At 46.4% G+C, this 27,583-nt stretch overlaps 1 protein-coding gene across 2 annotated transcripts in view; it reads right to left on the reverse strand.

The window, feature by feature from the left end:
• The window catches only part of LOC306941975 (AT-rich interactive domain-containing protein 1B-like), a 33,417-nt gene extending 9,066 nt beyond the window's left edge, over window positions 1-24,351 (reverse strand). The window contains exons 1-10 of one of the 2 annotated variants that reach the window (XM_079527620.1): window positions 24,268-24,351; window positions 22,801-22,971; window positions 16,983-17,225; window positions 15,810-16,014; window positions 7,950-8,091; window positions 7,092-7,324; window positions 4,265-4,400; window positions 2,666-2,788; window positions 2,441-2,516; window positions 216-972 (exon numbers count right to left, since the gene is read on the reverse strand). In XM_079527620.1, the coding sequence (XP_079383746.1) occupies window positions 216-972; window positions 2,441-2,516; window positions 2,666-2,788; window positions 4,265-4,400; window positions 7,092-7,324; window positions 7,950-8,091; window positions 15,810-16,014; window positions 16,983-17,225; window positions 22,801-22,971; window positions 24,268-24,348 (2,167 nt within the window). In that variant the 5' untranslated portion in view covers window positions 24,349-24,351. Of the gene's footprint in view, window positions 1-215; window positions 982-2,440; window positions 2,517-2,665; window positions 2,789-4,264; window positions 4,401-7,091; window positions 7,325-7,949; window positions 8,092-15,809; window positions 16,015-16,982; window positions 17,226-22,800; window positions 22,972-24,267 lie in introns of both variants that reach the window. The other variant, XM_079527619.1, reaches the window with a different exon arrangement.
• Window positions 24,352-27,583: the final 3,232 nt, after the last annotated feature.

The following is a 27,583-nucleotide window of genomic DNA, read 5'->3' on the forward strand; positions in this document are numbered from 1 at the left end:
TGTTGGAAGATGAAGATGTGATATAAACCATCATACCAAAAAAAATGAACCAGTTCTAGAACCAAAGTTATTTTGGTGGAAAAGGGGCCTAAGAGTGTATAAATGGAATCAAATGGACCTATTAGGTTCAATGTTTACACTCAATCAGAGTTAAAAAGCCGTAAAGGGACCATCTACTGTAGGTTCCCCTAGAGGTTCAAGTCCATCTCTCTTACCGGTGTCCTTGGAGGTGATCTTGCGTCGAGGCTTCATCAGGGGCATGGTGGCCTCCACGGAGCCCAGCGGGTAGTTCAGGTCCCTCCTCAGGTTGGGCGGGAACTGGCCCAGGGGCCCGCAGCCGCCCTGCGAGCCCGGCATGGCCATGCCCGCTTTGGGCATCTTCATGATGGGGGACATGAAGGGCCCCATCTTGCTGGGCGACAGCCGCGCCTCCAGCGAGCGCTGGAAGGCTCCCGGGCTGGGCGCTCTGGGGGGCAGGTGGTTGGCCATGGACGAGGGGTTGGGGGGGTAGGGCGAGGGGGGCTGGCGCGAGGACAAGGGCATGGGCATGGTCCCCGACGACGACGCCATGTAGGGAGACTGGCGATGCCACTGCTCCTGCCCGGCCCTGCCGTCCATGTCGTCGCGACCCAGCGGACCGTACGGGGCCCCCTGTCGGTTGGGGTAGGGATAGCCTAGATCTGTCCTGGACGGCCACATGTTGGGGCCGTCGGCGGCGTGGTTGGGGGTGGGCGGGGGTCCTCCGCCGCTCATCATGGCGTGTTGCTGCTGGGCGGCCCCCGCCGCGGGGCCCATGCGGTCCCGGGGGTACGGGTAGGGGAACTGCCCCTGGATGGGCCTGCGCTCGGGGCCAGAGTAGGCGCCGGGGTACTGGCCGTGGTACATGTCGGGCTGCTGGCCGCCATGCTGCATGGCGTACATGTCCCCCTCGTGCCTCTTACCCGGGGGTCCGTACATGCCCTCCATGGGACGCTTGTAGCCCTGAGGACGCAGGGAGGTAGGAGTTAGCCACATGATGAACCCTATAGCGTCCTTATTCTGTACAAATAGCAGATCTATACAAGCGCACAGCGCCTGTCGATCAGTTACTTTCAGCAGAGATTTTGGTGTAGAGGGAAAAAAGGGAGCGACCTAGAGCAATGGTTCTCAAACTTAAAACTTTCAAGGACTTCCCTTAACTCTGGCAGTATACAAAAGGAACCAAATGGACCCTGACGGGTCAGAGTTTCAGACTGGTAAAGGTCCATTTAGAACCTTGGCGAGGAACCTTGAGGTGGTTCCTCGCCAATATGACCCCCCAGTCAAAAAACACTTTGAGTTTGAAATAGACACTCATGCTTTCTAAGGTGTGATTCTGGGCCCCAAGGATGAATACAAGATGAATATCAACATCCTAATACTGTCCAATAATTAGATAGGGAATTATGACAGGCAGTTGCTGCTGTCAAAATAAGACTGCAGTCAAAAAATACTGTGTTTGAAATACACTCATGCTTTCTAAGGTGTGATTTGGGGCCCTAAGGATGAATACAAATTTCCTTTGACATAGACTTTGAGAACCACTGTAAAGAGCCCTGAGGGACCTCAGTGTAAAGTATATAAGGTTTAAGATGTTAAAGGTGGGATTGTAATGAAGTACAAACATTCACAACAGAATACCATCATCCATAAGTCACATACTGTATGCATACAGTCAATGACACTGACAGTTTGGCCTGTTCTCAATCTCTTGTTTGCTTCTCTGTTTGTGTGTCTGCCTCTGTCTCTCTGTCTCTCTGTCGCACACACACACACACACACACACACACACACACACACACACACACACACACACACACACACACACACACACACACACACACACACACACACACACACACACACACACACACACACACACACACACACACACACACACACACACACACACACACACACACACACACAGTCATTTCACTTCCATGTTTCCAAATCGCAGCCAGTAAGCTCGATTGCATTCGAGTGATAAGTAACCCACTGGTGCTTATCGGTTGATAACATTCGAAGCAGGTGATTCTGGGGAAAACCTTAGCAGAAACCAGCAGATCCACAAGCTCACATCGCAGCGCGGTGTGAGCTTGTCGTGAGAACAGTAGCCTCTGTACCCAGGCTTTCATTTTCGTCGGCGCAAAAAAAAAAGCCTGGGGGAAAACGCATTGGCCGCTCTGGTCTAGAAGTGGGAGTCAACCTTTCAGGGTGGGCGTCGCTCCAAATTATGTGACGTAGTACTGCACTAGGGGGGGGGGGGGGGAGGGACCGGGGTTGACGGACAAATCTCAGCCGCGACCCGCCACTCTAGACCAGAAACCTATCACGTTAGCTCAGGCTATGAAAACAGAGAGGTCACCAGTATACAGCCCTGAGGGACTCCGTGGTTAAAGGGCGGCACAGCATTAGTCACCTGCTGCTGTGGGTACATGCCAGCGGGGTGCATTCCATACGGCATGGCTGGATACTGCTGGCTGTAGCCGTCATGTCTGCAACAGGAAGGACATGAAGAAGAGGAGATTCAAATATACAATATACAGTAAGTGGTACACTCACAGTAACAAAGACACGCACGGACACACGCACGGACACACACACACACACACACACGCACGGACACACGCACGGACACACGCACCTCTGCTGTGCGGGGTATCTGTTGGGCGAATACATGCTGCTCTCACTGTTGGAAGGGCCCATGTTGTTCTGGCTCCCCGGGGGGCCCATGCCGCCCCCCTCCATGCCCATCACGTGGTCTGGTCTGCATGAGACGAAAAACACACATTACTTACTGCACACCTTTTTTGTGTTATATGTAGGAGCGCATCTGGTTAGGATGCCTCTCGGGCGTCTCCCTAGGGAGGTCCTCAAGGCACGTCCCACTGGGAGGAGACCCCGGGGCAGACCAAGGCTCAGTTGGAGGAAACACATCGACTCACTGGCCTTGGAACGTCTCGGGATCCCCCGGGAGGAAGTCACTAATGTTGCTCTGGAGAGGGAAGTCTGGAACACTCTGTTGAAGCTGTTGCCCCCGCGACCCGACTACGGATAAGCGGTTGAAGATGAATGGATGGATGGATGTAGGAGGTATAGCTGCTATCACCTACTTTTTTTTAACATACTACATAACATGCACATGATATAATAGTAAAGAACAAATGCAACAAGAGCTTTTCTCTACTGTTAGCGGACATTAGACAGTAGAGTTTGCCCGTCGCTGTCGGGCAGAAACCTGAGCTCCATATTTTAACTTTTTAACTCTTTCTTTCATAATATGAATGCCCTACGCCTACGTTATCATACATGCAGCGTCACACGAAACTTCGCAAGCGTCAAAAGTGGCAGATCTACAAGCTCGAAACGTTGGCGCGAATCAATTTGCTTTGAGCTTGTAGTACTTTTGCCGTTTTTGAGTGGTGCAACCACTCCAAGGAACAGCAATGTCCGTGTTAACCTATGTGACTGTGTGTGACTAATGACTATGAGTACCAGTAGGGGCAAAAGTGTCGCTGTTGTGCCAGAAACAGAGAGAGAGAGATAGTGCTGCATTGTTGCCTGCTAATGAGAGAGAGAGAGAGGGGGGGGGGGGGAGTGGGAGAGGGGAGTTGCACCACTCAGTTCACACGGGTGAGATTTTTGAATTTGAATCCTGAAAAGTGAACTGGTTTTGGACTTGGGTCCACCCCGGGTTTCCACCCCGACATAGACCATAGGATGTACACTGATGTGCCCATCAGTGTATTTTGAGGTATATGTACTTTACTTGAGTATTTCCAATACTTTTTAATTGTACTTTTACTCCACTACAACTATATGAAAACTTTAGTTACTAGTTACTTTGTAGATTGTGATGATTATTAGAAAAACATACATGAACCACTTCAGCTCTATATACATTTCGGCCATTTGAATAATAGTCTACAAGTCTACAATAATCTACAATCTACAAACTCACAATGCGTCGCATTCTACTTATTCCACCACTGTGTGCCCATACATACATACATGCATGCATGCATACATACATACATACATGCATGCATGCATGCATGCATGCATGCATGCATGCATGCATGCATGCATGCATGCATGCATGCATGCATGCATGCATGCATGCATGCATGCATGCATGCATGCATGCATACATACATACATACATACATACATACATACATACATACATACATACATACATACATACATACATACATACAGACATACAGACATACATACATACCTCCGGTCATAGCCTGGCCCGTACGGCGGGTAGTGGGAGCGCTGGCCCATGCCCAGGGCAGACGGAGGGCGACTGTACATCTCCTGCATGCCACCGCTGGGCATCTGGCCTGGCATGTAGGGCTCTGCTGCCGCCACTGAGGAGAGGGCACAGAGGTTACACACATCTCAGGAGAATGGCCCGACATATGGAGACAAATTATACGCAAACAAAAGGCCAAATTGGTAAGAAAGAATGACACTTTTGGAAAGTTTTAAGATCTGTCATGGTTATTGCAAATGGTTTTTGACCTGAATATGACCGGGGTGACACGATGTCTCTAAATCCACAATTCAATGTGCCCAGGGGTCATCACCATGCTAGCCTCGGAAACACAGACGTTTTTATTTCCAGGGAGGAAAAAAAAAAGTCTGGGACCGAGTCCACTTCAATTCGGCATAGAGTAGCCCAAACGTTGATCACTCTCTGCTGATTTCTGATCGTCTGCACCTTTGTTAAATTGACGCATACACGTACACACACGCACTCCTCTCTCTGTGTCGCTCTAATTAATTAGTCTCATGTCGCAGCTGTGGGGATCCTGCCGGGAGCTGCCTATGCCATAGAAAGCATAGGTGGACCCCAGGCTATCACCATGCTGACTTGTGGTGGACATTTTGGTCAAAATTCCATTTTTGCCACGGACAATAATATGACAAGAAACACATGAAGAGCTAGCTAGCCCTGAATGACCATAACAGGTCTGTAACTCTGAGAGTGTACGGGTCCATTTGTACACTCTCAGAGTTAAGGAGGTCCCTGCAAATAAAACATTTTTGGACTGCTAATCTTCCATATAGTGTCATAGTAAATAAGTATCATATATATATATATTCTGAAGAAAACCTGGAGACTTGACATTCAGTAATTGGGTCTTATGATCAAAATAAGAATGATATAATTGTGTGTAAAAAAGAAAATCAAAAATTTCCGACGGACAAGACAAAGTCTTTGCTACGGACACATTTGTCTGTGTATGGACATATTGATGATATTTAGATTTTAAGGACACAATTGGATTTCATTTTCTATTTAAATCTACATCACACATTCTGATTAGGATAGGATTAGGATTAGAATACTGAAATGTGGGTAACATACCCTTCTGACATGTAACTGTAGTGTGCAGTGTGCACTCTAAACTGCATGACATTCAGGCAATTGATGGCAAATATTCGCTGTTTTTTCAGACTTTTTGTGACACCCCTAATACGTATAATAAACTCATGTGACCCTGTTTTATTTGAACCATTTCTCGAGAATAAAGTGCTGTCCAATAGCAGACTTTGGTTTAACCACCGGGTGGCAGCATTCCCCTACAAATCGCTGCATCTTGTTTTGACCCTGATCAAGCCTATTGTTCTGAGACAGAGGCTGTTGTTATGCAGCTAACATCCGTGTGATGCATTGGGCTCAGCATTCAGAGGAGCCGTCATCCTTCAGAAAGCAGCTACTGTTTGTTCTGAAAACTAAAGCGCATCGGCTGGCCAAAGCAGACGCCTCGCAGCGGGGAGCAAAGGATGAGAGGTTGAACGTATAAAAAAAGAAAACAAACAAGAGAAAGGAAGAAAGTAATCAACAGAAAGAGAACAGCCGTCTTCCAGAATAGCAAATGCATGTGATTGACAAAACAACTGATGTTCTCTCAGACCAAATATAAACACGCAAGTAAGCACACACGCTACGTGTCTGCACGCACGCACGCACGTGCAAAATCAAGTGATGAACTGGTCAACTTCTCTTTCAAAGATGTCCAAGGGTTTGTGCAAATTCAATTACGTATACGTTCTATATAAATGTGTGTGTGCAATGCATGAGTGTGTGTATGCCCGGATCTTTGCCCAAATAATGTATAGTCATGTCAGAGAGTGCCTCCACTGGTTATTATGGTTAGTACTGGTTTTATATGATTGACACAAATGTCTAGTGTATGTGTCTAGTGTGTCAAATGTCTAAATGGTGCATTTATATAGTGCCTTTATCCAAGGCTCTTTACAGAGATTGTGCATTACATTCACCCATTCACACACACATTCATACACTGATGGCGGCAGAAACCATGCAAGGCACCAACCAGCACATCAGGAGCAATTAGGGGTTCAGTGTCTTGCTCAAGGACACTTCGACACTAACTCTGGGGGAGCCCGAGTTCGAACTGGCAACCTTGCGGTTACCATCCGGCCACTCTACCCTTGAGCCACCGCCGTCCGTCTAGTGTGTCAAATGTCTAGTGTATTACATCAGTGAGTCTAGAAAAATGGGATAACTTGTGGGAGGCAACAGTCTGGCTGCTGAGACTAGTGTCAGGCAGGCAGGCAGGCAGGCAGGCAGGCTGGCAGGGTGGCAGGGTGGCAGGGTGGCTAGGGCCCAAACCTTTTAAGTCGAGCCCAAACTAGTGAAACCCAAACTAGTGAAACCCAAACTAGTGAAAACCAAACTAGTGAAAATAGCACAATGCGGTGCAAAGAGCTCATAGATCGGCTATTTTCACTACTTCTGAAACATTTGTTTTCTAATTTATTGGAGGGGGGGGGGGGGACGCCAGTAAACCTAGACCACTGCGGTGCGTCTTGGAAAGTCTGGTGGTGACGCGAGGTTGATTAGGTGCGTTCTAGCGTGCACGCACATGCACCGTTCCGTTCCGTCCCTGCGCGTGCACGTCCAAAAATCACTGGTACCGCGGCGTGGTGCTGCGTTCTACGAGCATGACACCACTGGTCCCGACCCACTGTTTGGGAACCGGTGGTCTTCTAGGGAAAGCTGCTGCATGGTTGGAGGTCACACTCACTCTTCCTCATGCCAGCGAAGGGGTCCTTGGCGTCGTACTGCTGCATCCTCATCATCATGTCGGCGGGCATGATGCCCAGACTGCCCTGCTGCTGCTGCTGCTGCTGCTGTTGCTGCTGGTACGCTGCTGCCGACGGCACCGGGGGCACCGCAGGCCCCCCCGCGGTACCGCACCGCTTCTGGAAGGCCGGGTCACTCACCTCCGAGAACGGGTCCTGTATACTGACACTGGACCTGGGGGAGAGAGAGGGGGGGAGGCGGAGAGAGAGAGAGATACAGATAGACACAGTTAAAGGTATATTCAGTGATTTCACTTAATTCAAATATCATTTTTTTCCCTTTTTTTATATAGTGTGCTGACCATATAAGGAGTAGTGAGCCCCTGGAGATCTGCTTGTAGATCTACAAGCAGCTTGTAGATCTGCTATTTTTTTCCTGTAATTCATTGTTGTGTTTTTATTTATTTAATAATACCTACATTGGATCCTTTTTGTACAATGATGTATTTTATATAAGGTTTCCAGCCCACAGTGAGGATATGGTGTATAAATGGCAGTGGTGGAAAGTATTTCCAATTTCCAGTACTTTTACTTCCACTCCACTACATCTCAGAGGCAAAAAGTGTACATTTACTCCACTACATTTAATTGAAAACTTTAGTTACTAGTAGGCTAACATAGGCTACATTAACCACTTCAGCCCTTTATACATTTTGGCCATTTGAAAATAGCAGATCTACAAGCTTACAATGCGTAAGCAGTACTGATACTTTTACAAAACGTGAGTACTTTTTCCACCACTGATCAATGCACAGTAACACAGTATGATGGAGGCTTTATAACAGTATCAGTGCTGCCACCTGTTGGGGAGCAGCGGTGTGACCTGTCCCAGGGGAGTGGTGGCCGGGGTGGGGGGCTTCAGGTCCCCCGCTGCCTCTGTGGTGGAGCTGCTGCCTGACGACTGAGGCGTCTGAGGACCCTGGAGAGAGCCCCCCGAGTGGGCTGAGAGAGAGACACAGACAGAGACAGAGAGAGGGGGGGGGGGGGGGGGGGGGGGGTGAGAGAGTTGTTACTAGGCCTGGTCCATGACTGTCTACAAATAAAAAAACATTGATAAACAACAGTTGATGAAAGAGACACAGAGAGAGAGAAAGAGAGAGATTGACAGAGAGACAGAGTGGACAAAAAAGCGGAGAGGAGCGATAAAGAGAGAACAGGAGAAGGAGGAGATAGTAGTTACAGATACTAGGTTTGGTCCATGACTATGTGTATAAAGGGGGAAAAAAGAATTGAGAAACACGAAAGTCAACGAGAGAGACAAAGACAGAGAGAGAGAGACAGAGAGAGGGGGGGGGGGGGGTGGAGACAGTAAAAGACAGTTGTCTGGATGAGACTCGACACATGCTGGAAGCAGCAGCTTGTGTGTAGTTGTGTGTAGTTGTGTGCTGCGTGCTGCCGAGCACTGTTCTGGTTCCCAAACTTTTGTAGTTCAAGACCGAGAAAATAAATGAGACGTTTGCCCGGGACCCAAGCTGATCTATACATACATATTTTTGTTTTTAATTCATGAAAATGGTTGCTTTTTTGAAAATATTTTTGAAAAAACAATAATAATAATAATTAAAAACAAAACGTAGGTAACCAAAAATAAAGGGACCCATCAAAATGTGTCCGCGACCCACAAATGGGTCCCGAACCAGTGTTTGGGAAACCAGTGAGCTAGAGGGCGAGAGAGAGAGAGCGAGAGAGAGAGAGAGAGAGAGAGAGAGAGAGAGAGAGAGAGAGAGAGAGAGAGAGAGAGAGAGAGAGAGAGAGAGAGAGAGAGAGAGAGAGAGAGAGAGAGAGAGAGACAGGTGTGTGTTTCTAAAGAGGGAATAAATAGAAACTCCGGTGGGTTTATTTGGCAGCCGTTGGAAGAAGATATTTTTCGTTTGAGGATGTTCCATGAACCTGGTGAACGTGTGTGGTTCACAGGGAGGACTACCACCAGGGGGTACTGTTTTAATTTGCAGCACATGAGGTGAATGTATGTATGGTATGTCTGCCTGACTACCAGAATCAGAGTAATCTGATAAGAGTCTATATATAGTTCCAAACATTGGAACTATCCAATTGAGATAGAATGAGCACTTCCGCATTCCATTGTTACAATGGGAGTCAACGCTAGTGTTGCCACTCTCTTACTAGATTACTCTGACCAGAATGTAATTATGCACTGGCCTGGAAACCAGACCAATCTGCCAGAGCAAACAAAACAAAACAAAAACAAAAACAGAAACAGTTTTGCACAGGGGATTCCCAGACTTTTTCATCTGAAACCCCCCCAAAAAATATTTTGTTGTCTCCTCTGGGCCCTTAAACAAAAACAGTGAAATCTATCTTCAGTCTGAAAAAAAAAAACATATCTCCCACACTGGCCATAATAATGAATGTCCAGAGACAAATACATTCAGAATCATTTGGGGGTCCTTGACGTGAACATTCTTTTAGGACAACTGGTTTAAACAACATTAGCATAGGAAGCAAGCCCAAATAAGCAACTATACACTTTGGAAACAAGCCCAGAAAAACGCAAACTACCAATATTTACAAGAGACTTTACAGGAAAAGCAAGACCTAAGTTTCTTATAACAAGCAGACCCGCTACGAGGTGGTGTGTTGTGGTACCCAGGAGGAGAGGAACAGAAGAATTCTCAAAGGCACGATTGAAACTGAAGGGGGAAAAGTGGATTGTTCCAGTTCGAGTGAGGAGAATGTTCGAGGTGTTCTTTATTGGGTATTAGAGAAGGCTTATTTTTGAGTGGTGCAACCACTCCCTTACGGAGATACAGTATGTGTGTGTGTTCCAGTACAGTACAGTGACAGTACAGTATAGTACAGTAGAGGGACCCCCATACGGTAACTCTGTCATTTCTTTATGTCCTCTGTCATTACCGTTTCGGACGCGGGGTGGCTCGCCGGAATCGGGCCGGCACCCTGGGTGCGGCTACAGAACCACTGCACGGCCAGCGGCTACAGAACCACTGCACGGCCAGCGGCTACAGAACCACTGCACGGCCAGCGGCTACAGAACCACTGCACGGCTACAGAACCACTGCACGGCCAGGGGCTACAGAACCACTGCACGGCTACAGAACCACTGCACGGCTACAGAACCACTGCACGGCTACAGAACCACTGCACGGCCAGGGGCTACAGAACCACTGCACGGCTACAGAACCACTGCACGGCTACAGAACCACTGCACGGCTACAGAACCACTGCACGGCCAGGGGCTACAGAACCACTGCACGGCTACAGAACCACTGCACGGCTACAGAACCACTGCACGGCCAGGGGCTACAGAACCACTGCACGGCTACAGAACCACTGCACGGCTACAGAACCACTGCACGGCCAGGGGCTACAGAACCACTGCACGGCTACAGAACCACTGCACGGCCAGCGGCTACAGAACCACTGCACGGCTACAGAACCACTGCACGGCCAGTGGCTACAGAACCACTGCACGGCTACAGAACCACTGCACGGCAGTGGCTACAGAACCACTGCACGGCTACAGAACCACTGCACGGCCAGCGGCTACAGAACCACTGCACGGCCAGCGGCTACAGAACCACTGCACGGCTACAGAACCACTGCACGGCCAGTGGCTACAGAACCACTGCACGGCTACAGAACCACTGCACGGCCAGTGGCTACAGAACCACTGCACGGCTACAGAACCACTGCACGGCCAGCGGCTACAGAACCACTGCACGGCCAGCGGCTACAGAACCACTGCACGGCCAGCGGCTACAGAACCACTGCACGGCCAGCGGCTACAGAACCACTGCACGGCCAGCGGCTACAGAACCACTGCACGGCCAGCGGCTACAGAACCACGTTCCATGAGGAACAGCCCATGGGCGTAGGAACTTCGTTCTTTGATGATTTCCGCGAGCTTTTCTGACACGTCCATTGTACGTATGAATCTTAAAGCTGCACTATGTTACTTTTCTCTTCTACAGCGGATTTGAATCTGGTTTTTGCTCAGCGGATACATTGAATCTGATGAATTCACGTCAGATCCATTTAGATCCACGGTCTAAATGTCTCAATAGAAGAGCAAAGGAGACAAAACACAACTGCACCAAAAGTTATAATGAATTAACATACTCTAGATTGGCCAAAATAACACTTTATTCATTAATAAGAGAGACTCAAGGGTCATGCAAGATACTAAAAGCTGATGTGGACACTAATGACATTTGAGTACAACATACTTTTCTCTTTAACATTTGGTATAAGTGTGTTTATATCATATTACTGTGTTTAGGACTCCCTCGAAAACGAGATGCTGTGCTCCAAATCCCCAGGGGCTCATTCCCAATAAAGGACTTCAAAACAAGGAGAAAGAGAGACTAACAAAATGAGCATTTAGTGCAAGAGGCTGACTTAGTGAACAGAGTCTCTGCAGTGCACCACGCCACAGGGGGCGAGAGAGGAGCTTTAAAAATTCATGCTAATTCTGAATTATTCAACGACACCCCTCCCTCGCCCCCTACTTCACAGGACGCAGACAGAGAGAGAGAGAGAGAGAGAGAGAGAGCAAAGACAGGGCACAGGTCATTTGGGATTCTCTACTTTCCAGGATATCCCTTGCTTTTTGCACCATCAACTGCATACTGTGCACATACTGTGCAAGCTCGCACACACGCACGCACGCACACCACACATAGGCACGCACGGCGCAGTGTAAACAGAGTGGGGTTAGCAGAGGTTAAGAGGTTTGCCATTCTTCACACTGACAGGCAGACACATTATACTGTAAGCGTGTGTGTGCGTGTGTGTGCGTGTGTGTGTGTGTGTGTGTGTGTGTGTGTGCGCACGCATGTGTGCGTATGTGGGTGTGTGCGTGCAGCAGCAGTAGTAGTAATGATAGCTGTCTGCCTCAGTTGGCTACCAGTAAACTAGTTTTGTGAACGAAGGTTGACAGTGAGGTTTTGTTCGTTTACGAAACCATTATAACTGTCATTAATCAACCCCACCCTCCTCCCCTCCTCTCGCCATTGGACAGCTCCCTCAGTGACATCATATCCTGTGGATGCTATACCGTTGGTTCTCAATTAGGGCTACAACAGTCCATTACAACAGGCAATTCCTTTTCTCTCTCTCTTTTTTTTGGCTATTATTCTATTAACTGCTTTTTTGATTAGGCTAATTGAATTCTTGAACTTCAGGATAACTTCCGAAATAGACAATCTACAAGATCACAACGCGAGGGAATTGTGAGCTTGTAGATGGCCTGTATATTGGGTGAATGAAGTTGAAGTTACAATGGGTTTGTGTGGGAAGGGGGCGGGGCAGCTAAAATGCATTTCAATTATCTAAATACTGAATCCAGCTGTCTGGGGTGTTCACCAAAGCCTAAGTAGATGATGAAATGATTCAAAAAAGGTTTATAAGTGAACTATCCCTTTAAGTGGTTAAGTACAGCAATAAGTAACACATCTGAGTTGCGAAACACTCGAGAAGAAGCCTGTAGGCCTACAAACTCTCCCTCTGCATGCTGTGGCCTATAGGCTATATATATATATATATATATATATATAGCAGATAAAGTACAAAAAACGACTTCCATAAAAAGCAGCATGTGTCTTCAGCTCGTCTCACGTGGCGTTCCAGTCACACCGTGCCACTGAGGAGGTGGTGCACGGGGTTCAATTCCCACCAGGGGCCTCAGCCAGTGCTAAAAATGTAGCCAGAGGATATTATCCGCCTGTCAGCTTGACAGCAGCAGCTATAGGCCTGTGTGCATTCAACAGCAGAGGGAGGGAGGGAGGGAGGGAGGGAAGGAGGGAGGGAGGGAGCGATCATGGGAATAGGAGAGTGCTGGCTTCATATCGCTAGGATTTAGATGCAGTGCCTGAATTATGTCAAGGAGGGTATCACAGCTCCATCGCGGCTGCTCGCCTGCCGGAAAATGAGAGCCTGTGTAAGAGCGGAGGAACTTGTAGAGAGGCCGCTGAATTATGCATGATTAAGTATTATGAGCGAGAGAACCGGTGTAACTACTGTGACTGTGTGTGCGCGCGAGCGTGCGTGCGTGTGTGTGTGTGTGTGTGTGTGTGTGTGTGTGTGTGTGTGTGTGTGTGTGTGTGTGTGTGTGTGTGTGTGTGTGTGTGTGTGTGTGTGCGTGTGTGTGTGCGTGTGTGTGTGATCCAAGAACGAGAGAGTGAGAAAGAAAGAGAGAGAAAGAACGTGTGTGTTAGAGAGACAGGGAGATCGAGGGACAGAGAGAGGGAGGGAGGCAGGGAGAGAGATGAAGAGAGAGAGAGAGAGAGAGAGAGAGAGGGAGGGAGGGAGTGAGAGAGAGGCAGAGAGAGAGAGGGAGGCAGGGAGAGAGAGATGGAGAGAGAGAGAGGGAGGGAGGGAGGGAGGGAGGGAGGGAGTGAGAGAGAGACAGAGAGAGAGAGGGAGGGAGGGAGGGAGGGAGTGAGAGAGAGAGACAGAGAGAGAGAGAGAGAGAGAGAGAGAGGGAGAGAGAGTAGTAGAGCAAATGATGGCACAGATGCTCCCTTGCAGCCAGCAGGAGAAGCAATCTGTAGCGTGCGCGCGTGCGCGCGCGCGCGCGCGCGCGCGCGCGTGTGTGTGTGTGTGTGTGTGTGTGTGTGTGTGCGTGTGTGTGTGTGCACGCACGTGTGTGTGTGTGTGTGTGTGTGTGTGTGTGTGTGTGCGTGTGTGTGTGTGCACGCACGTGTGTGTGTGTGTGTGTCAGGTGAAGTGCTCCGCCGTTCTATTTAAAAGCCGGGGTCACTTTTCTCATCACCGCCGCAAATTAGAGACGTGACCTTAACGCTCCCGTCTCTGTCTCTCCTCTCCTCTTCAGCCAGCAGCGCCGTAATTGTGCTCAGAGATACGCGTCACGGAAAAAGGATGGAGGAAGAAGTTGGCCCGTGGTGGTGCTAAAACACACACACACACACACACACAAACACAACCCTCTTCTCTGTAAGGGTGTAACGACATCGCACCGGAAATTATATTACTTAACCCTCATAACGGTATAATCAAATGAAACCACGCCTGTGGTTTATAAGGTACAAGTGGTGAGAATATTGTATCTCGCGATGACACCTTAATTACAAGAATGCATCTCTGTGCAAGACCGGGTTGCTCCTACAACCTTGTGGCGTTGTAAGATTTGTGGGTATAATACAAATAAAATGGTGTTCAGTAACGATACATTAATGAAACCTTCTCTCTACTGGATATTGTGTGTTATTAACCGTCTGCTTCTCAAGGCTGCGTGATTCTTCGTCGCGTGGCTGTGCCTCACACCGGAAAGTAGCAGATCTACAAGCTCACAACATGCTGTGAGTGACCGCGTTGTGAGCTTGTAGCTCGGCTACTTTCATATACGGCAATCATATTCTCTGTATTACGTATGCTTTTGCTTCCGAGAACATTCCGCTTTTCCGTTATCGAGCTTGCTTTGTTTTGGCCCGTTGTCGTCAAAATCGCTGAGCAAACCCGCACACTGTTGAGTGCAAATATTGATTTAAATGTTTTTTTTTGCACCGTGCTTTATTTGAGCGAAGCGGATTATCTCATAAAAGAAAACGACACAGTGTTATCCTGTTGTTCTGACAATGAGAATGAAATCAATGCGTTAAACAAAATGAACAAAAGCCTGCGCCGTTGTTCATTCAATTCTCCGCTGTTGTCGTGATGTGTTGCTTCATAATAATGTCCCTGGCATTCCCGGCCGGCGCCAGACAGTCAGACAGACAGACACGCAGCAGACTCCTCACCGCACGGCCGTGGCATGCGGCCACCAGCACACACATCATTGTTTGTGCCCGTTCCTGTGATTACTGCCACCTGTAGACTGATTAGTAAAACACCTGTTGTTGGCTCTGCCAACAGATGGCTGAGGGCCCGACATGTGAAGTCGTCCAGCGGAGGACGGTTCCCGTTTTTTTTTGGTGTCTTTTTTCCTTTCTCCCAGCCATGCAGTGCACGTCTTTTCCTACTTTTCCATTTTAAAAATTTCCATTTCTTTTATTTTCTACAGTTTCTTGTTTGGATGTGAATAATAATAATTATCATTAGTTATTTTAGTATCAACAGTACTGCACTTTTGTCTGTGTATTTTGAAATAAAAATCCAATCAAATCTGTTTGATTCATTTCATTTATTGTATTGGGTTCGATCCTGGTTCAAGACAATTAATGTTACACATTATATTGATGTGCTTATTGCCTCACCTGGTGCACTGTATTGTGTTCTTCCGAGCTGTGCTGATTCCAACTGTTGCTGAAAATATTATAAGACCTATATACCTATTCTATTGTGTTCTATTCTCCCCTCGACACAATAGTGGTGGTGACTCCCCAGGTTACTGGTAGTCAAGATGGTGGTCTCTCTGGGTCAAAATCAGTTGGAAAACCGCTGCCCTATATAGCCCTACTTGATCAAATCTACAAGCTCGAGCTTGTCGATCGGATATTTTCAGCATGCAACCAAGTGTAAAATCAGCCATTACAACGCAACCTAAGGCATGAAAAAATAAATAAAAACATTAAAGTTGACTAAAATGTGACCAAAACTAAATGAAAATTCGCTCAAAAGACTAAAACGAAATCACAATTAGCTGTCAAAATCATTAGTGTGTATGGAGGACGGGCGGGTGGAGGCGGGTGGAGGACGGGCGGAGGACGGGTGGGGTTCCTTACCGGGGGAGGGTGGCTGGATCTTCACCGTCTTCCTGCCGTCCGCTGCGGCGGGGCCGTCTGGCGGAGGCTCCTCGCCTCGCTCCATCTTGCACTCCAGGGCGAACAGGTACTGGATGTAGTGCTTCTTCAGGGAGCTGGCCGACGTGCTGGAGCAGCCCACGTTCAGACCGCTGGACAGCTCCTTCCACTTCTTGTTCTTGTTCACCTGGTGGAGCACAGAGGAGGTTTAGAACTGTGAGTCTTTTTGATACAGTCATGGCGGCAAGACAAACTGATTTCCCCCCCCAAAAAAATGAGTTAATAGAACTGGAAGACTCTTCACATACTAGAGCATGTCTGAAATAAATGTCAGAGCTGAAATCGAAATATGTAAATATGAAATAAATGCTTAAACATGTCGCTAGGTGTAATTTTAGAGTCCACAGAACTACTCTATAAGACATATCTCCAAAACAAAAAACAAAACAAAAATCAATGACTTTGCCTCGGTCAGACACGGTCACAACTATTATTGTTCAACTGGTGCCTGACAGGGGGGGAGTTTCCCCGGTTGGATGTAGCACGTGGAAGGAACACGTTATTCCAACGAGTTCCTTTCCCCTCCATCAGGCGCCCCTCAACCTGCCCCGGATGGGCAGGGGGAGGCAGTATAGAGACCAGGATTACTGCATGTTTTTTGTGAGGGTACCTACTACCTATAACCTAGGAGACACAGGGAGAACATGCAAACTCCACACAGAAAGGCCCTTTTGCCAACCCCACCTAGAGTATAGGCACTGGAGGAGAGCTCGATCTGCCAGTGGGCCTAATGAGGGCAACTCCTTTTACCTGTGCAATTTCCAGCCCCTGCCTCAGCCAATTGAGGCTCAACAATCAGGCTCTGCCAGTGGGCCGAATTGATTGCCAAGTACACTTTTCAGTTTGCAGTCTCTCTTCACACACAGGCACATACACAGATCTCCATGTGGGACACCGGCTAGCCGACGGGTGCTATGACAACGTATATCATTAGGCTCCCAAGTTGCATCGTACCCAAGTAGGCCGGTGGCCGACTGCGACGGGCACGTACAGGTCTAGTACATATAAATCTGGGGTTCCTTAGAATGAAACAGTTTGAGGACCCAGTGGTGTGTGTGTGTGTGTGTGTGTGTGTGTGTGTGTGTGTGGTCTCACCATGGCCAGGCCTCCTATCTCCCTCACATTCACGTAGAGCCTCCAGAGGTCCAGGGGCTTCTTGCCCACGGAGGGCAGCTGTGTGACGGGCGTGCCCCTCTCCTCCATGAAGGACAGGTAGCGCTCCACCCACACGCGCCTCTCCGGCTCGCCGCCCAGCTCGTACAGCCGCGTGATTCGATCCCCGGAGCTCAGGGAGAGGAGGGAGGAGGAGGAGGAGGAAGAGGAGTTGGGGTTGGCTTTCTGGGAAGAGACATGAGACAGAGAGAGAGAGAGAGTTAACAGGTCAAGTTTACTTGATATAAAACCAAGGGATAAGGTTGTGATCCAGAAGCAGAGGAACCACATCCAACGTTGAGGAACCAAAATCTGTTCCATCTCATTTGGAACCATTTCTGGAACCTGTTTATCGCATTCCAAGGACCACCATATCAAAAGGGTCCATTTTGTTCCATTTGTACTGTACACTCTCAGAGTTACAGACCCGTAATGGCAGAGCTACACCTGGCTTTTCAGCATACTTTTGCGCGTATATATACGGCTATACGCACAAACGCATTTATAGATGCAGTCATATTTTAAAGTGCGCGTATGCGGGGCTCGCGTTTTACGCACACACGCGATTGGTGTAGCTCGGCCGTAAGGGTCCATTTGGAGCCCCCTCAAGTAACCCAGAGGGTCCCTGGATCTCACTTTGAGAAGCACTACAATGATATTTATGCATATGCAACACTGTATGTGTGATGACATTTGCGTTTGTAAAAAAATCACAATGAAGGCCAAAACTATATCGATTTTTTAAAGATATAGGACTCGTTAAATGGAGCCGTTGAGGAAAGGGACCGTTAACACGTTGCTGGCATAACCTGCATTCCCCGCTATTTAATCAAATATTCAACGCTGCCTAGATTGTTTTATTACCTTTGCAGCATACGCCGAAGTATTTGCGCTTTTGATCGATGAAAAAACGCTAGTAAACACTCCCAGCATTTGTTATTGAGCCGACAAAAAAGCCACTTCCTTGATCCGGGTCACAGACAAACAGCAAAGGGAGCCAAGATTGTCCCTACCCCCTCGTTCACTTGCATCGGGCTCAATTTCCCAGAAGCCCTAGCAGCCCAGAGCATGGGTTGATTTCCGGTTTCGCCATCATAACGTGACGGCCTCGTCACCAGGTCTGCGACAAAGCCGCGGTTTCTTTTTAATTATTAAAATAAGGCGAATTAAACACATAAAACAAATAGCGGGTTTAGCGTATTACGCAGGGTTAAACAATTAGCCGCCGTCAAAGTGTTAAAAGAGGGAATCGTTAATGAACCAGAATCGAAAAAAAATCCTAAAGGATTCCAACTCTGCCAAGGAGGCAGGAAACGACGAACAACCTGAATCCATCTGGGTCACAACAGAGGAATTACAATCTTAACACCACTGATAAAATGCTCAAACTTTTTATTGTTATGTCCAACAGCCTTTATCAGATCTTGGTTTTGCATTTACATTAAAGATTAAAAGCTATTTCTTGGGAGTATGTTTTTTTTGTTATGCAGTATGCAGCTGGCACAGTTTTCTATCTATTTTCATAGTATCAAATGACTGTTGGAGCCACATCAGTTGATTATCCCACAGAACAACACCTGGCATTATTCCAGTCCAAATAAACCTGTCAGCAGGAAATTACAACATGCCTTTGTTTTAACACATAATACTATCACAGCCTGTGATAGTATTATCACAGCTATTTTCAAAAGATCTTTATACATTTGAGAACTTGACATGGGACATTCTGCACAATGAGTACTTATGGTACTTTAAGTACATTGCAGAATTGCTACTTTTACTTAAGAATTTTCTTCTTTTTTTTTTTACTTTTTCCACCACATCAAGCCCAAAGAAGGTCTCTGTCTCTCTGTCTCTCTGTCTCTCTGTCTCTCTCTCTCTCTCTCTCTCATCTCTCTCTCTCTCTCTCTCTCTCTCTCTCTCTCTCTCTCTCTCCCCCCCCCCCCCCCTCTACTACCTGTCCAGTATCCCTGTCAGCTGAAGCTTTCATGAACCTACTTTTGATAAAGAAGGTCGATGACATCAGAAGCGCTTTCTCCCCACCCGATAAATATAACTCACCTACAGCTCGCGCCAGCACGCCTGTCATCCTTCCCTTCTCTATCTCCAGATGATGAGGTCCCGGAACTGGTGGAATCCACCAGAACAACCACCCTGTCCTCTATGGGGGTCGAGAGGCCACACTACTCACTACTCCTCAATCTCCCAGACCATAAGCCCACAATCTATGACCCATTCATTACCAGCATCATCAACACAAAAATGTGACCAGGTCTAGCAAAAAAAATGGTCCTCATCTCGCCTATAATGAAAAGGCAGAAAATCTAAAATAATTAATATTAATCATATTAACACAGTTTGAATGTTGAAGAAGGTTTTCATTCCAACAGATTATTGATTTGGGCAAATTAAATGTATACATTTATAAGTCAAAGTAGGCTAGCCAGCTCTAGGTGTTGAAATGTTGTGAACATTCAAAGGGGATTTTCTCAGCTTTGGGTAAAACGGCACAATCATTTTAAAATGGTCATATCTCCTTAAAATATTTTCCAATTTCATTGAATGATACATCATATGAAAGCTTACATTCTGTACTTTAATAATCTGTAAAAAACTATTTGCCAGACCCCGTCACAAATGGTTATGTCCAACAGCCTTTATCAGTTTTTTGATTATTTTTTTTTTACATTAAATACAAACTATTTATTGGGAGTATTTTGTATGCAGTATGCAGCTGGCACAGTTTTCTATCTTCACAACTTCCACAGTATCAAATGATTGTTGTTGGAGCCACATCAGTTGATTCATCACACAGAACAACACCTGGCATTATTCCAGTTCAAATAAATCCGTTAGGAGGAAATTCCAACAAGCCTTTGTTTGAACACATAATTAGACATATACTATCACACTGGAATTACTGTTACAAACACACAAATGTATCAAACAAACTTTCTGTTTGATACAGCCACAGGTTGTAGGTGTGAACATGTGCCAAGTCTTCTCATTAGCCACGCAGAAACAAGCTCCTCTCTTGTCTCTTCTATCCTCTCCACTCTTCCCTCCCCTGATGATTTCTTCTGCCTCTGCTCCCTCTCCATTAGGTAAGGCAACTAAGTAGATTTAATCTGGTACTTACTTAACACTTTGAGGGCTTTATATTAATATATGACATATACCGAGGCTGCCGGGATTGTTTAATCCATTGAGACCTGGAACGCATCCATGTCACGTTAGCGTTTAACCACATTAACCATTAACCCATTTTGGGGCGGGAACCCGTTTTGGTGTTTTAAACATTGTTATAATTTAGCTATTGAAAAATAGCAGATCTACAAGCTCATAGCGCGCCACCGAGTGGCGCGCTATGAACTTGTAGGTCTGCTATTTTTGAAAAATCGTTAAAATGTGCCTCAAATCTTTCCGAAAATTGTCATGATTTAGAAAACTTTTTTTTTTTTATTTCGACGTCAGGCCTGAATGGGTTAACACTTTGAGGGCTTTATATTAATATATGACATATACCGAGGCTGCCGGGATTGTTTAATTACCTTTGGAGCATACGCCAAAGTATTTGCGCCTTTGATCCATGAAAATCCACTTGAAAACACTCCAATTGTTATTGAGCCGACAGAAAAAGCCACTTCCGTGATCCGGGTCATAGACAAAGAGCAAAGCGAGCTAAGATTGTCTCTACACAATCGTTCACTTTGCATTGGACTCAGTTTCCCAGAAGCCCCTGCAAGCCGGCGGTTGGTTGATTTCCGGTTACGTCATCATAACGCGTCCGCCTCGTCACCAGGTCTTATTTTTAAATTATTACAAAACGGCGAATTAAACACAAACACAAAAATAGCGGCTTTGTTTTATTTCCAAAATACTTTACTTTCTGCATGAGTACTTTTACTTTTCGTACTTTAAGTACATTTTGATTCCAATAATCTTGTACTTAAAGTACCAAGTACTCATTGTGCAGAATGTCCCATTTCAGGTTCTCAAATGTTTTCTCTGCCCTCTCTCCTCTACCTGTCCAGTGAGTTATATAAATATAACTCACGCCAACACGCCTGTCATCCTTCCCTTCTCTATCTCCAGATGATGAGGTCCCGGAAGTGGTGGAATCCACCAGAACAACCACCCTGTCCTCTCTAGACCCCCATCCAGCCGCTCCTCCTCAATCTCCCAGACCATACAGTTGGAGGCCATCGATATTGTCCTTTTCTTTTTGCTGAGGTTTGCGTGATCTGCTATAATTATGTTATAATTTAGCTATTGGAAAATAGCAGATCTACAAGCTCATAGCGCGCCACCGAGTGGCGCGCTATGAGCTTGTAGGTCTGCTATTTTTTTAAAATCGTGAAAATATTTATTTCAGAAAACTGGAGGATTTAGAAGTATTTTTTTAAATTTTGAGGTCAGGCCTAAATGGGTCAAATGATAAGGGACAATATCGGTGGCACCCAACTGTAAGCCCACGATCATTACCAGCATCATCAACACATCCATATTATCCATAACCTCAGACTGTGTCACATCGGACTCCAAGTCAGTGCAGAGTCATACTCCACTGCTCCTGTAGAAACCTGACTCCTCAGAGGTCAAGAACTGCAGTGCAGACCGGCCGCTATCTTCCTCGCTTTCCAAGAAGTCTTGATCGAGTTGTTTTTAAGCCAGCTTTCTCTCCATGTCTCACAGAATAAGATTGTATGTCCTTTTACATGATTTTAGTCGCTGAGGAAGGCCATACAGGCCGAAACGCGTACGTTTTCAGTCTCAGAGGTAAATAAAATCATGTAAAAGGACATACAATGAGTGCTGGCATTTTCTTCACCTCTACTTATATCTTGGAGCCTTGCACCTATAAGGATTCTGTTTGAACCTGGAGTGCTGCGGGTTGTCTGCTACGGCAGTACTATTCTCTCACAGAATAAGATCCCAACCGGTGCAGGATTCAAGCCAGCCCACTCCACTGAAACAGCACTGTTTGGAAACCTCAGATTTCCAAAACGGTTACTTTTCAGGATTAAAAAAAGAAGAAGCTGAAAACACGTCCTTGGGTGGGCCTTCGCTAAGAAAACATGTGGGTGGGCCTTCGCTAAGCCCCACCCACTCCACTCTGCCAGTGGCACCCATTGAGATGCATGATAAATATTGGGATTTCTCCATAATTAATCGGTCATTTCAGTAGCAAGAGCTTCAAAATGTCTTCTAAATCTAGTCAACGAGGCCTGCAGTAGGCTATGCATTGGAAAAATGTGCATGACATTATTTCAATAAACTAGAAATACAAGGAAATGTTAAGAGGGAGAAACAGTATCACACTCAATCAACATTAACGTCCGACAGCCAGGAGTTGTCATGTAATGCACGGTAAGACTACGGTGATTAGTATTATTGCCAACACCTGGGTGGGTGAGTCGTGTAACTTTCCCGACGTTAAGCTGTGTATGTGTTCAACAACACAGCCATGCAAAAATAACATTGACAGCTATGAGGTGGCGAAAGCTTTCACAGCTTAGCAACGCTTGCTAAACGATTTGGATTGGCATTGGACAATGGCTTTTGTGGTGGGGTTTCGTTTAGCAAAGTGTCCATTACATACCACAATGCATTCAAATTATGAACTCTGACTGGAGACTAGGGAGCCTAGGAGATATAGGTGGGGTTATTGAGTCTAACGATCATTACAATGTCCTGATGTGAAACAAGCAAACAAACAAATGGCATTCCTCCCTCCCTCTCATCCATCCATCCATCTTACAGGGCTGGAGGGGGTGGTCTTCAGGGGCCATGGGGGGCTGCTGATGCTGTCACTGTCGTCCCCGTGGTAGGAGGACAGGCTGGCAGGGCTGGGAGACAGAGGGGACGGGGTGGCAGCCTGGGACACACACTGCTGCTGCTGCTGGGAGCCAAGCAGGCTGTTATAACCATCCTGAAGGAATGGGAGGGAGAGAGGAGGGGGAAAGAAAACAGATTGAAACAATTCCAAACCTGGCAGTGAAGAGTGTCTGTCCTTTCATGTCTGATAAACCTTATTTGAATTTGAAATTCAATTTGCAGAGAGAGGTGTGTGTGTGTGTGTGTGTGTGTGTGTGTGTGTGTGTGTGTGTGTGTGTGTGTGTGTGCGCGCATGCACGTACGCACGTGCGTGTATTGTGCTGATTAGCATCAACCCCCTGCTGTTTACTACCTGGACACAAAGCAGTACTGAGATCAGCACTCAAACACCTGCAGCCGGCACAAATGCGTGCGTGCGTGATAGAGCTCAGGGTGTGTGTACAGCTACACAGTGACAGACTGCATGTCAGCAAAACCACACACACACACACACACACACACACACACACACACACACACACACACACACACACACACACACACACACACACACACACACACACACACACACCAGACAGATCATGTGTTCGTGGAGCTCCAGGGTCTTTCGGGAGGCTTTGACTGTCTTAAATAATTCAGCAGCCTGGCTGTTTACTGACTGACTGACTGTTTACTGGCTGGCTGGCTGGCTCGCTGACTGACTGACTGGCTGACTGACTGACTGTTTACTGACTGACTGACTGACTGACTGACTGACTGACTGATTACTGACTGACTGACTGTTTACTGACTGACTGACTGACTGACTGACTGACTGACTGACTGACTGGCTGGCTGGCTGGCTGACTGGCTCGCTGACTGACTGACTGTTTACTGACTGACTGACTGACTGTTTACTGACTGACTGACTGACTGTTTACTGACTGACTGTTTACTGACTGACTGACTGACTGACTGGCTGGCTGGCTGGCTGGCTGGCTGACTGGCTGACTGACTGACTGTTTACTGACTGACTGACTGACTGGCTGGCTAGCTCGCTGGCTGACTGACTGGCTGACTGACTGGCTGGCTAGCTCGCTGGCTGACTGACTGGCTGACTGACTGACTGTTTACTGACTGACTGACTGACTGACTGGCTGGCTGACTGACTGGCTGGCTGGCTGATAAAAGGGGAGTTGGAGGGAGATATGTGTAGCACATATGGAGAGTTGTGTTGAGTGTTGTTACTCAGCCAGTGTGTGTTGGTGCGTGCATGCTTGCGTGCGTACATGCTGTTGCTGACGCAACATGCGTTGCTCAGATTAGATTGCTTCATCAGTGGAATGAGACCTGCCCCCAAAACAACAACATAAATTGTGTTTGTGGTGTTTTATTGTGTGTGGTTGTGTACCTTGGGTTTGTGAGGTTCATGGGTGGAGCTGTTCTCATCCTTGCCGTCGGTCTTGGCTTTTCCGTCCGTGATCATCATCATTCCATCTGCTGACAGTCAAACACGTTCAGTGTGAACAGTAACTGACTGACTGCTACCACCAATAGTGTCAACAGTCGCTGACAACAGAACAAAAAACTCTCCAAACATAAACATTATCAATGGGATCTTGAACTGACCACCGGAATAGCGTTCCTTTTATCTCAGACTTTTCTTTTTTTTTTTATAACTGAACGCCCTACTCGCTCATACTACAGAGTCACACAAGAGCATTAATAGTAGCAGATCCACAAGCTCGCTCGATATCCTTGAGCTTGTCGATCTGCTACTTTTGCTATCTTTTAATTTGAATCCTGAAAAGTAACAGTTTTGGACATATGAGGTTTCCACCCGACAGAGACGATATGCTCCAGTCATTAATGTCCCAAAGCAGAATGGAGAGTTAACGGCTTTACGTCCCTGTGTTTCAATGTATATTTTTTACTCATCTAAACATCATGAAGAGAATGACGTGAACAAAAGCGTATAGTAGAAGGATGTGTCTGTCACACAAAATATGAAGCATGACGCTGAACAGGGAAGAGAAAGGGGAGAGAGCGATGGAGATAGATAGAAAGAGAGAGAGAGAGCGAGAGATTAAGATATAAAGAGAGACAGAGATAATCAATGTGGTTTTGAATTGAACACCAGAATAGCCACCAAGATATTCATACCAATGCAGAGTGTAGCGTTAACTGTCCTTGTGTTTTCGATCCATTTTGCTCGTCTAAACTTTGTAAAAATGATTGACGCACACAGGAGAGTCCCTTGTGAAGGGTGTGTGTGTGTGTGTGTGTGTGTGTGTGTGTGTGTGTGTGTGTGTGTGTGTGTGTGTGTGACTGTGTGTGTGTGTGTGTGTCTGTCAGAAGGACAAAGTTGGACAAAGTGAAACGCTTTCGTCTCTCTGGAGGTGAAACTCAATATTTTCCCTCCTAGCTTTCGCCTCAACCCATGAAAGACCCACGGTGTGACTGAGGAAGATTATAAAGATGCAGCGGCTTAAGGAACAAAGTTACTGTACAACCTTGTTCGCTTGAAAAAAATATATCTATATCATCTAGTTTCTTTTCACTCAAACAACATCATTCAATGGCGACCAGAGTTTGCAAAAAAAAAAATCAAACAAAAAAAACATTGAAGCCTCAAAAAGTAGCCCTAATTGGAAAAAAAAGAAAGAAAGCAAAAGAAAAGAAACCAAAAGCTGGCTTAAGAATTCGGTGCATACTTTATGACTCTGCCAAATATGTCTGTATATTAACCCATTCTGACCTGAGATCAGATTCTAAAAATGTCAGTCGTTCTTCGATTTAAAAAAAATAGCAGACCGCCACTCGGTGGCGCGCTATGAGCTTGTAGATCTGCTATTTTTCAATAGCTAAAGCATAACATAATGCTAACACCAAAAGGGGTTCCCGCCCAAAATGGGTTAAACAAATGCGCGGGGTCCTTCCATACAAGGTTCCCTCGTGGGTTGCGATGTGGTAGGAAAGCGAATGGATTTTTTCCTTCTTTTTACTGCACCCAGGGGCAAACCAAGATGAGTTTTGAAGAACCTTGGTGCTCCAATTTGTTTGAAGTTCCCCGAATGTCATGAGGATGCATATTTGTTGTTGTTTTGGAAGGCGGTTGAAAGCGTGATGCCTAATTTATGCTCTGTCGTGTGACGGTGTCGTGTGCCGGAAATAGATGATACACATAAGCTCACATTTTCAATGGCGTGGTATCGTCACACAACAAAGTATAAAGCTTGTAGATCTGCTATATTTGGTGAAGAGACATGGTGTAAAAAGAACGCGCCAAGTAGTGACTGTGCAAGTGGCATTGATAAATTCCAAATATGTGACCAGATTTGACTGAGAGCCTGCCATCTCCATCTTTTCACCAGAGGAGAACAACTTTTGTTTCTCTTCACATACTAGAGCATGTCTGAAATAAGTGTCAGAGCTGAAATCGACATGCAACTATGAAATAAATGCTTAAACATGTAGCTAGGTGTAATGTTAGAGACCACATAAGTGAACCTTTCAAGCCTGTTTTTTTCAACTCGCTGTTTTCTCACTTTTCTGCTCTACTCATTCTGGGCGGGAAGCCCTTTTGGTGTTAGCATTATGTTATGCTTTAGCTATTGAAAAATAGCAGATCTACAAGCTCATAGTGCGCCACCGAGTGGCGCGCTACGAGCTTGTAGGTCTGCTATTTTTGAAAAATCAAAGAACGACTGACATAGAAACATAGCTTTTTCAGAAAACTGTCAGGATGTAGAAGACATTTTTAGAATCTGATCTCAGGTCTAAATGGGATAAGCCATATCTCCAAAACTGGTGGGTCAACCAATATGTCCATTTGAAGCTATGATTCCCTGCTTTCATATGATACGAAAAAATTAACATTCAAAAAAATCCAATGGCAGTCCCTCAGTCAAATTTAGTCACATATTATCAAAGCATTCTGAGGCACCCTTGGACTTGTGTCAAGGCACCCACCTTGAGAAACACTGTCCTAAACGAGGCTGGGTGAAGAAGGGCAGAGGCAGAGAAGAGATAACCTGACTCCGACAGATTGCGTCAGTATTGAGTTCACATGTTCCCTCCTCCTACAGTACCTTGATCTGGTCTCTCTCAAGCAGAGATGATGAACCATAATCATTTCGAGTTGTAGTCTTGTTGGAGGAAGATGCTCTTTGTTGCTGTCGGGTGAAAACCTTGTATGTCCAAAACCGTTACTTTTCAGGATATGTGTTGGGGGGAAAAAAGGATGTTCCAATGGATCCAATATATGTAGCTATTCTTTTCTCACAAGCTCTAATACTTTACATTAGTTAAATATGAGTGAATTCTTTGAAGATGTTTTCATTTAGTATGCCGAAGTAGGGCATTCAATTCATTTATGAAAAGAACATGGAGATATGAGGTGAGAGGAACGTTAGTTGCTCTCTCTCCTCTATCTGTGAATGGGTGAGGGCAGAGGTAGTTGCTCTCTCTCCTCTCTCTGTGAATGGGTGAGGGCAGAGGTAGTTGCCCTCTCTGTCCTCTCTCTGTGAATGGGTGAGGGCAGAGGTAGTTGCTCTCTCTCTCTCCTCTCTCTGTGAATGGGTGAGGGCAGAGGTAGTTGCTCTCTCTCCTCTCTCAGACTGTGGATGGGTGAGGGCAGAGGTAGTTGCTCTCTCTCCTCTCTCTGTGAATGGGTGAGGGCAGAGGTAGTTGCTCTCTCTCCTCTCTCTGTGAATGGGTGTGGGCAG

The sequence above is a fragment of the Electrona antarctica genome (assembly GCF_951216825.1).
Source record: "Electrona antarctica genome assembly, chromosome: 18".
In the NCBI taxonomy this organism is placed as follows: Eukaryota; Metazoa; Chordata; class Actinopteri; order Myctophiformes; family Myctophidae; genus Electrona; species Electrona antarctica.